This window comes from Nanorana parkeri, unplaced genomic scaffold (genome assembly GCF_000935625.1).
Source record: "Nanorana parkeri isolate BGI_ZX_2015 unplaced genomic scaffold, ASM93562v1 scaffold1639, whole genome shotgun sequence".
NCBI classification, from domain to species: domain Eukaryota; kingdom Metazoa; phylum Chordata; class Amphibia; order Anura; family Dicroglossidae; genus Nanorana; species Nanorana parkeri.
Genome location: NW_017307907.1, coordinates 331,697 through 343,348, shown reverse-complemented (window position 1 = coordinate 343,348; position 11,652 = coordinate 331,697). Strand labels below are relative to the sequence as shown.

The following is an 11,652-nucleotide window of genomic DNA, read 5'->3' as shown; positions in this document are numbered from 1 at the left end:
GTACTATTAATTGCTAGTATTCTGCCAACTTTTTCACTAAAGAGGTTAGGTTGGCCAAATTAAATTTTGTAACTGGTTTCTATTAACTTTTATAGGAAAGTAATACTTTTTAAAGGTTTCCCCAATTTTATGCAGTAACTACATGACTCCCAATCAGTCGATTTAGCCGCACTACTGAAGTTAGAGACGCACTGCTTAAGCAAGTTGTACGGCATATGTACAGCCACCCGAATCACTTCCACTACAGAAAATAGCTGCAGCTAAAAGGTTAAACTGACCCTAAATGTCCATTCTGTTAATTGCACCTTTGTAATGAATCAAAACTAGATTTATTTTTTAATTAAATTTTTTTGCTGTATGACCATGTCATGTCGGCAGCAACGGCCCCCTATAAAACAGCCGGAAGACGACTGTCTGCTTTACAATGGAAGCACTTTGGGCAGGCTGTAAAGCCGTCGCCTCACTTCCACAGGTTCTGAAACATGCACCCACCTATGTTAGCACACTATAGGATGGCAATAATATTGAATGCACCTACATACAAAAAAAAAAAAAAAAAAAAAGACAGTTGCACCACGTCTTCATTATCGCCTTTGCTGGAGTGAGCAATAATTCTGTTATTCACTGGTAACTCTAAATTGACGGCCTGTAAAAGCTTTTAAAGTGTTGCCTATAGACAATTTTGGGTACCGTAGTGTCTGAAATTTCACAGACGCACACATTTTGAAGCTCAATGTGTTTGGCATCCATTTAGTTGGCTCAACTTCATCTTATATTTTACCAAAAATTGGGTATTCCATTGTGTTTATGTGCCCTAAAATGAACAAATGTATTTTTGATTGAAAATTTGGGTTTGAGAAACAGTTGCACTAATATGTGACTCAACATTGTATTCTACAGGGTATCAAATTTCAGGAAATAAATAATCCTGGAGGGGGGTGGGGGTTGTTAAACTGTGCATTTTAACATTTGTTGGAAAAAACAAAAATGCAAAAACTGCTCTGGAAACAAAAGGGGTAAAGTGTGTTTACATACACACACACAAAAAAAAGAAGATTGTTTTGCTTGAGTAGGGAAGGGCTGAAACCCTTTCTATGTAATGTGGTCTTCCATAGCAAAGACTTTAAAAAAAACAGCTGCTGAAAAGACCTTTACCTGTTATCCCACTGTATACCCTTATTTATATATCATTTTTGGTCTAGTGGTTCAATCTTAGATTTGCACTACAAAACAAGGAAACTGGGAATCCTCTGGAGTGTAGAAGTTGCCTGCCTGGCAATGAGACAACTTGTACCAACACCATTATAATTTATTGGATATGAATACCAAACACACTTTAAAATCTCTAGGTACTGGAGCCATAAAACTTTCTATACTGCACTCTCAAAAAATCCCATATCCTTGGTGTGAGACTAGTACTGTACCAAGTTCAGTAATGCAAACTTACCCTTCTCGCCTTTTGCATTACATGCATTTTCCTGCGGTTTCTGTTGATCTTCAACTACTGCTGCTTCAGTTGTAATATGTTTACTAGAATCTATAATAGGACAAAACAACCAGAATTCAGTTCTTTTTAATACTGCCGAAGGTCAAGATAAAAAAAAAAAAAAATTTATGTTACTATACTTGGGTAAGCAGTAGCGCTTGCATACCAGCACCTCCCACCGTGTTATTTAGGAAGATCAAGTCAGCATGTTTATAAGCAATGTAATACTAAGGAAGTATAAATTATTTGCATAGATTAATTCTTCACAACATGACTGCTTTTAATTATCCAGGCTACCCATTTCCCATCACTAGCCTGAACTAAAATAAACACAGCTAGATTATACAGTTAAAAGTAAAAAGAGTAGTGAAGTTATCTTTGAACCACTCCCAATTTGGTTAAGTCAAATACTTTCAAAAGGAAATTGCAACTGCCCCTTTTATAACAAATATGAGCGCTCAGCTAATTGTCCCAGATTCTGGTAATCAAAGAATACCAGCTGCTGGGCATTATGCATTTTTCAATGCTCCACAAATCCAGAAAACCAACCCCATATTAAAAAGGAGAATTATGGGGAGAGTGAAATACACTCATCCACATAATTAGAACCGACGTGCGACACTGAATCGATCACACGTCGGCTCTACAGATCGAGAAATCACACACCGCTGATTGCCCAGTTCCTGATCTTCTCCCTGCCGAGAGAGGTGACTGTCAGTCACCGCTCCCCATAGGGATCCTCCCCTTCCCTGTTGCTCCAGCACTTACTGGAGGGACAGATGATGGAGGGAGCGGGCACTGCTGGCTCTAGAGAGGTAGAACCAGCTATCAATCAGGCAGCGAGGTGGATCTTGACAATATTGTCAGCATCTTTCCCAGCTGCAGTGCAGCTGTGTCAGCATACAGCCGGCAATAGCCCGCTATATGCAGAGTTTAGGGTCACAGGAGGACAAAAGTAAATTTCCTCCTGTGACACTAAAAGAGAACTATGGCTAAAAAAGGTTGAGCCATAGTTTAAAAAAAAAAAAATAAGAATAAAGTATCTCTATATGCCCCGTTTCACACAGAAAGAACTGAAACTGCCAGACCCAATGTCAGTCTATGGGGAATCGGATGTAAAAAGGACATGTGTCCATTTACATCAGGATTACCCCAGATTCGGCACGATCAGGTCCAGTGAAATGGATCTCTGATTCGTGTGTTTTTCTGGACCTGGCAGAATGCATGGCGGTTTCATAATCAAAATCACCTTGATCATCATTGCTTGTGATTTCTTGGGCTGGTGTAATTTCACAAGGTTCTTCCTCATCAGAAAGAACTAAAAATGCCTCACTTGGTAAACTTTCACTGACGTCATTTTTGGTAGGAGAATCTGTAGAGTCTTCAACTTTTTCTTGATTAGCAACAGAATTTTCTGAGTGCAATACGGACTTAGAAAAGCACTGTAAATCATCATGCACTGGTGCCAGCTTTTCAAGAATAGGTATAATTTCATCAGTTTCCATAGTATCTAGACACTCCAATGTAGAACCTTGCTCCAATTCAGAAACGGTTTTATCAAGAGAGGCTTCTTCTGCAAGAGGGGAACTCTGCTCTATAGATTTCAAAGAATGGTCAACCTCCATGCTGCTGGATATGGCTTCTTCAACATCCTGTTGTGGTGATGGAATGTCCAATGTTTGGCATTCATTTTTTGCCTCTGAAGAACACTCAGATTCTGCCACGTCCATATCTGTCAAGTTTTCTTGAAGATGTATTGCCTCTACGATCTCTTCCTTCCCATTATTCTCTTCGGCGTTTTGTATTTCATTGCCTTGAAACTCTTTTTCATCTTTCTCATTGTGATAGTTCTTATCTGAGTTTTCCTGGTTGTCTACATTATCACAATCTGCATGAAGAGACTCCAGATTATGCAATTCTGTTGCAGTCTCTACTTTATCACTAAGTAGGTTTTCAAATGTGCCTGCATCTGCACACTCTTTCTCAACAGAATTTACTACAGGATTTACATCTTTTAAGTCATTTAAGTCCTTTGCAACAATGAGGCCATCTTCCATGGGAACATTTGATTGTGCTTCTGAAAGCTCAATATCACCAGATAAGCTCTCAAGCATTGACAACCCTTCTGAAACCATTTGGTCATTAGCTTCAAGGGCAGAAATATTTTCATCAAGCTTTGGATCACTTATATCCACAGAGGTCTGAATATCTTCTCCACCAGTAACATTTCTGCTTGTATCTTCACAAGCTATACTTTTAGGAAGATTAAGTTCAGCTGGGAGCTTAAGGTCACTATCCTGGTCAACATTTCTTAAGCCTTCCTTGAGGTCAGACAGGTTGACTTTCACAACATGCCTGCTGTCACATTTGATATCTACAATACCATTTAAGTCACTTTTATCTTCCAAAGAGTCTGTTTCATTATGAATAGAATTCATGTCCGAGTCACCATTTTCATGGTTTCCGTTAACAAGCTTTTGCTCTGTAGGCTTCAGTAGGTCTTCTTTAGCTTTATGAATAGCTTCTAACTGTTGGCGGTCACTTGTTTTCATAGTTTTACGAGCTTTAAAGATCTTTTTTTGAGGTTCTTCTGCTGTATCCATCTTAAACCTATATTTAGAAAAAAACAATGTTTAAAAAAAGTTTGTAGCAATTACATTTACACTAAGGTGCATGTTATATACATGTTAAATAGTTAGATATACGTGATATCGTCCCTTATATGCATATTTAGATTTTTAACGTAAATGCAAACCCCTCCCCCTTCTCCCACATCTGTCCCTCCTGAATAGGTTATACCCCTCTATGTTAGTAGCCCAATCATGTGTGCCGTCTAGCCAGGTCTCCGATATACCCACTATATCGAAGTCCTCTTCGAGTATCATAATTTCAAGCTCTTCATGCGTTTCTTCATGCGTTTCTTCATTCATTTTTTACACATTGTATCACATTACTTCAATGTCAGTATCTACTATATCTGACACTTTTGCAGTTTCACTCATACTTTTACCATTAATTTAAAAAAAAGTTTGATCATGAATGTATACTTTGTATTTTATGTACAAGAAACATTACTGAAACCGAATTCTGCAATCCAAGAAAGATGGAAAATGCATCTGCAAGAACATATTCTGAAGAATGCTAGATAAAATACTTTTAAAATAAAATTTGTATATAGCCCTTCCGCAAAATAAAAAATGTATTTGAATCTCTCCCTCTCTCTCTCCATATATCTACAGGTGAAACTCGAATAATTAGAATATCGTGCAAAAGTTAATTTCACTAATGCAACTTAAAGGTGAAATATACGAGATAGACTCATTACATGCAAAGCAAGATAGTTCAAGCCGTGATTTGTCATAATTGTGATGATTATGGCTTACAGCTCATGATAACCCCAAATACACAATCTCAGAAAATTAGAATATTGTGAAAAGGTGCAATATTCTAGGCTCAAAGTGTCCCACTCTAATCAGCTAATTAAGCCATAACACCTGCAAAAGGGTTCCTGGGCCTTTAAATGGTCTCTCAGTCTGGTTCAGTAGAAGTCAAAATCATGGGAAAGACTGCTGACCTGGCAGTTGTGCAGAAAACCATCATTGACACCCTCCATAAGGAGGGAAAGCCTCAAAAAAGGTAATTGCAAAAGAAGTTGGATGTTCCCAAAGTGCTGTATCAAAGCACATTAATAGAAAGATATGTGGAAAAGCGTGGAAGATAAAAGGTGCACAAGCAGCAGGGGTGACCGCAGCCTGGAGAGGATTGTCAGGAAAAGGCCATTCAAAAGTGTTGGGGACTTTCACAAGGAGTGGACTGAGGCTGGAGTCAGTGCATCAAGAGCCACCACACACAGACGGATCCTGGACATGGGCTTCAAATGTCGTATTCCTCTTGTCAAGCCACTCCTGAACAACAAACAACGTCAGAAGTGTCTTACCTGGGCTAAAGAAAAACAGACCTCGTCTGTTGCTCAGTGGTCCAAAGTCTTCTTGGACTATTTTCTTCTATGGAGGAAGAATGGAGAGGCACACACTGCAAGATGCTTGAAGTACAGTGTGAAGTTTCCACAGTCTGTGTTGATTTGGGGAGCCATGTCATCTGCTGGTGTTGGTCCACTATGCTTCACAAAGTCCAGGGTCAACGCAGCCGTCTACCAGAAGATTTTGGAGCACTTCATGCTTCCTTCCGCAGACTAGCTCTATGGGGATGCTGACTTCATTTTCCAGCAGGACTTGGCACCTGCCCACACTGCCAAACGCACCAAAACCTGGTTCAATGACCGTGGGATTACTGTGCTTGATTGGCCAGCAAACTCGCCTGACCTGAACCCCATAGAGAATCTATGGGGCATTGCCAAGAGAAAGATGAGAGACATGAGACCGAACAATGCAGAAGAGCTGAAGGCCGCTATTGAAGCATCCTGGTCTTCAATAACACCTCAGCAGTGCCACAGGCTAATAGCTTCTATGCCACACCGCATTGAGGCAGTAATTGCTACAAAAGGCGCCCAAACCAAGTACTGAGTACATATGCATGCTTATACTTTTCAGAGGTCCGATATTGTTCTATGTACAATCCTTGTTTTATTGATTGCATGTAATATGCTAATTTTCTGAGATTGTGGATTTGGGGTTTTCATGAGCTGCAAGCCATAATCACAATTATGACAAATCACGGCTTGAACTATCTTGCTTTGCATGTAATGAGTCTCTCATATATTAGTTTCACCTTTTAAGTTGCATTAGTGAAATAAATTAACTTTTGCACGATATTCTAATTATTCGAGTTTCACCTGTATATCGCTCTCTCCACCTTTCTCCCTCTATACAGCTGCAGAGTCACATGCTGGCTCTTAGTATTGGGAAGAATATATTTTACTCTCCCCTAATACTTCCTTTAAGAAACAGTAGGAATGAGCTGTAATTGCTACAAATGCAATAAATGAACAGAAAAGAAGACAGAAAGAAATCTACTACAGTGTTGGTGTTTTACCAATAAATCTCCTGCATTACAAATAGCAGGGGTGTGGAAATTAAATTAAAAAAAACAACAACAAAAAAACTACTTGACCAAGGGCTAAAGCGGGGGCCGAATCCACTTGTCCCTTATGACAATTAGAGCTGCAGCTAACGATTATTTTCAAAATCGATTAGTTAGCCGATTATTACGTTCGATTAATCGGTTAATCGGATAAACAATAAAATACATTTTTTTTTAAATGGCTCCAGTGATGGACTACTAGTTTGTATTGAGATTGTAGTCCATCACAGGAGCAAGCTTGGAGCGGTGGAAGTAAAAAAATTGTGTGGTGTGCAATATAGTGAAAAGGAAAGTGTAAAATTATACAGCAATGAATTCCTGCTCCTCCTTACTACATCTCCCTGCGCGCCTGTGCCGATCGTGGATGTGGGCGGGCGGTGAGTGTGAGGCGGGAAGGAGGTGCGGCGTGGATGCGGGCGGGTCTGGGAGCGTGAGGTGGGGAGGAGGTGTGGCGTGCAGCATGTGTGGAGCCGTGAACAGGGCCAACTGATCGGAAGCCGATTAATCGATTATTGAAAAAGTTGACAACTTTTTCAATAATCGATTATAATCGATTATGTCGATAAGTTGTTGCAGCCCTAATGACAATCTACTTGTCCCAATACAAAGTGTTTTAATCAAAACTAGGGATGCATCGATATAGGTTTTTGGGTATTGAGTAAGAGTACTGATATTTTGCTTTCGATACTCGCCGATAGAGTATCGGTGCTTCTGTTGGCATGGAGCAGGCTTCCTGGGCAATCAGGAATCTGGGCAGCGGGTAATTACATGCTACCTGGCTTCCTGATTGCACGGAAGGCTGTCTCCATGTTCCCCTACAGCACTGCCGGTCAGAGGAAATCTTCAGCTGACCGGAAGTTCCAATATGGGGAAGGTATCGGAGTATTTGGGCAAACACAAGTACTCACCCAAATACTCTGTATTGGTGCATCCCTAATCAAAACTGTATTTGACTGTGCTAAATAGCACTTCTCATTGGTCAGCGTCGGGGGAAGGGGGTGGGAGAGACCGGGCCGGATTTGATTGGGTAATTCATTTTTCTCATATTACTTGGGAAAGTGAACTGTTCTGCTGCCTGGCTATCACAATAAGGCACTCAGTGGAATGGCGGTAGGGAACGGGCCGGGCCAAGGACCCTGGCGGGCCGGACCTGGCCCGCGGGCCGTATTTTGAGGACCCCTGGTTTAAAGACTATGTTTAAATGTACGCCCATGTCACAGAACCAACCAGTACTCCAGCTCTAGCAACAGCAGATGAAAAAGGTCTCAAGCTGAATACCTATTGCAGTGATCAAAATCCTTACTTTGTAAGAGATCCCCAAATTCATCTGTACAAATAGTGACAGTTCTTCCAAGAGACATTATATGCACAAATTCAACAGCCTGTTAATAAGGTTTGAACCAAGTAACCATTAATGTGCTGCATTTGAATAAAAAAAATCTTTACCACTGAACAAGAAAGGTAAAATGATAAAATCCCTTTAAATCTTTTTAACCTCCCTATAAATGGAGCTGGGTGGCCCTGAGGACAGGTTCCCACCTGGGCGATCCCAGGATGCACGACCCGAGACCATGCATTCGTGTGCGATCATGCACACCGTGGTTGCAGCGCAGCCTCATTGATTTCAATGGGGTTATATCCGCGTGGCAATCGTTTAAAAAAGGTCCATGTACCTTTTTTTGCGACGTGCAGTTATTCAGCCGCAATTGCAAGGGCAGAACTGTGGTGGGAAACCGCGCAGTCTGCCTGCCACGACTGGGGTGCCATTAGAAAAGATCACCAAAGTGTGAACTGGGCCTTAAAGTGAAGTCAAATTATTTTCTTAGCTTCTTTCAGGTCACAGGAAAAACATTTACATGTACTCCTCCCAAAGCCAGCTGATAGCAGGCCAAGGCCTGCCATCAACTGACGGGGCAGAACCACACCATGGTTGGGATCCACCCTGGCTGTCTAGTTGACAACCGCTCTGCCTCTGCACACAGCCAAGAGCCAGAGACAGTTTTGTCACATCACCAGTCAGCTGTTTTCTACACACACAGCATGGGGCAGTCAAAAGATTTACTATATAAAAAGAGCTACTATGTCCCAAAGCTAAATAAAATCACAAAAATGAAAAAGCGCCACTACTGTAAAAACCCTTACTCACGTTGCCGGTGTCAGCATACAGCATGTCAGCTCATTCGGAGATGTCGGAGAGCAGTCTGATAGCTGTCGGGGGTGATCGTTTAAACACCGCGGTCTCAGCTGGCCAGGCTGAGCCGCGGCTGTGTAGGTGTGAGGCGATGTCAACTGCCGGACCGTTCGGGGACCAAAGGCATTGCATTCCCCACTCAGGCTTGACAAAGAGGCAGAGCCTCGAAACGCGTAGCCGAATGCGATTGCATTCCCCACTCAGGCTTGACAAAGAGGCAGAGCCTCGAAACGCATAGCCGTCAACATTGGACACTGCCCCTGTCCATCTCTTCCATTATACTCCGTTTTTTGACACACTCGAGACACGCTCGGATTGACTCCTTTGGTCCCCGAACGGTCCGGCAGTTGACATCGCCTCACACCTACACAGCCGCGGCTCAGCCTGGCCAGCTGAGACCGCGGTGTTTAAACGATCACCCCCGACAGCTATCAGACTGCTCTCCGACATCTCCGAATGAGCTGACACGCTGCATGCTGACACCAGCAACGTGAGTAAGGGTTTTTACAGTAGTGGCGCTTTTTCATTTTTGTGATTTTATTTGTGTACTCACAGGGTTCCTCTCCCTGTTTCTGACAGAGCTTGCACACTGTACTCCTGTTCATTCATGGTTTGACCACACACACTTCATAAGCTTAACAGGTCTTTTACCCATTAGTGAGTGCGCTCTAGCCCTTTTGTTGTATTATGTCCTAAAGCTAACTTTTTATGATTTCATGTTCTACTAATTGACCATACAAAGCCTATAAAACAAGTTTATTTGGACAAAACATCAAGACAGCCCAATAAAGTAGAATATTCTAACATTATGATCCGCAAATATTTTTCTTGGCACAACTGAAAGCACTGCAAGTACCTAAAATGGACTTAGGAGTTTCCTCCTGCAGTCTCTTTATAGCAAAACTGGAATGTGAGGGAAAGAAGCAGCAAAAGGAGCCAAATCAGTTCATGTGCTCATCCCTGTGCTGCTCCTCTTTTCACTGTCCAGCCACAGGCTGGGGCAAGTCTAGATGTTGAATGATGCTGGCCATAAGACTGAGGACATCTAGCAATTTAGCAAGAAACAAATATAATAAGTGAAATCTATGGACTAAAGCTGAATATTGCAGCAAAAGATGGTTTTATTTGATCTTTTAATGGGCTATTCCTTTTTTTGGCTAGAGTTTCATTCAAAAGGGCACTTAAGCATAATGGAGATTTGACGTAATTTCACCATGAGCTATGGCTATGTCCAATAGCTGACATAGATGTGCGTGTTTTAAGCCAAAAGAAAATGCCATCATAAAAGAGTGCTTTCAAGTTTTTTTTTACAGGCTTCTCCCACTTCTTTATTTTCCCCTGGTGATCCTGCAAGTAACACTTCCGTTCTTACGGTGATATTTTTTGGTAAGATTAACAGGTGTTTTTCTACACTTGCAGACATTGTTTTGGCTAAAGCAGCCACCACATCCCATAGTGGTCCAGTGGAGGATCAGTATGATCTGCATCTCTTGCTGATGCAGACCATACTAAATCGCTCCCACATGGTGCACCGGTTAACAGGAAAGAGCATTAAGTATGGTCTGCATCAGCCAGAATTGCAGATCACACTCATCCTCCACAGGACCACCAGGATAATTCCATGGTGCCCCAGGGATGCAGCCCCCATCCCGCAAAACAGGTAAGCAAGAGAGGGGGCAATTGTTTTATTTTATTAACTTATTAAAAAAGACACATCACCTGTTTTGTGAAAACTGAAATGCCCCTTTGGGTCTCGCTGGAAGCCTATACCTGTTCCCCAATTTCCCTCCTTAATCTCCCTTGGTTACCAACCAAACTGCTTGGGAACGTCTCTAACCCTGTTCTCAAACATACTTTGAAAATCTGGGATGGACTGTGACGCCCTATGGGTTGGATGTCCCCCCATGCCCCTCTGATGTCCATCCATGGTAATCCACTGTTCCAGCCGGGAATTTCCAACCCAACTGCTTTTAAATCGTGGCTCTTGGAATCCTTGAGTCTAATTAAAGACTTCTGCTCTGCACAGGGTATAATACCATTCGAGTCGCTCCGCGCTAAACATCACCTAACGCCCAGACATATCTTCCAATTTCTCCAAATAAAACTTTTGCTGACCCACCTGGGATCCCAACGACACCTTCCCCCCCTCGCCCCCTTTGAGAGACTATTACACTATGGAAACCGGGGCTCGGGGACTATATCGACACTATACACCCTTTTATTAGACAAACTACATACCTCCCTACACTTTCAAATGGGAGAAAGACCTGGGATGCTTCATCTCCCCTGACACTTGGGCCCAGATATGGAGGACAACCTCTAGGAATTAAATGAATGTCCAAGCGATAGAGGCAAATTACAAATTGCTCTTTAGGTGGTATCTGGTCCCGCTCCGGATCTCCAGAGCTATCCCATCTTACTCTCCGAATTGTTTCAGGGGTTGCCGGGTAGAGGGTTCGGTCCTCCACATCTGGTGGTCCAGCCCTAAAGTACAGAGATTCTGGCATAGAGTCTACCAACTGATATATACCGTTACTGGCAAGACGTTTCGTGAGTACCCGTTGGAAGCTCTCCTACATAAAAAAACGCTAGTGTGTACGGATGAATGTGACCGGTTGATCACATTCATCCTCACAGAGGCCAAACGGGTCATTGCGAAGGCTTGGAAATCTCCTGACTTACCTTTTGCTGAAGTCAAGCGTAGAGTATCAAGTGTGATGTTCTTTGAGAAACTCACTGCAATCCAAAAGGGATGCTAAGGAGCCATTCAGGAAGTTGTGGGAGCCATGGATTGAGTCATACCTCCCTCCCTCCCTCCTTTGGTGCGGACTCCTTGTCTATATGAGAGTCTGGGGCTGGGAGGGGTGGCTGGATGTCTCTACCCCTCTACTCTTATACTTTGCCTACCTCCCTTCCCCTAACCTCTCCTTTCACA

The 11,652-nt window shown here is 42.4% G+C and overlaps 1 protein-coding gene across 1 annotated transcript in view; it reads right to left on the bottom strand.

The window, feature by feature from the left end:
• Positions 1–1,424: 1,424 nt before the first annotated feature.
• LOC108799141 (activating transcription factor 7-interacting protein 1-like) overlaps positions 1,425–11,652 on the bottom strand; it is a gene marked incomplete at its 3' end in the record, with an annotated part of 59,234 nt that continues 49,006 nt past the window's right edge. The window contains exons 2-3 of the mRNA XM_018570961.1: positions 2,736–4,096; positions 1,425–1,537 (exon numbers count right to left, since the gene is read on the bottom strand). Of these exons, the coding sequence (XP_018426463.1) occupies positions 1,425–1,537; positions 2,736–4,096 (1,474 nt within the window). The remainder of the gene's footprint in view (positions 1,538–2,735; positions 4,097–11,652) is intronic.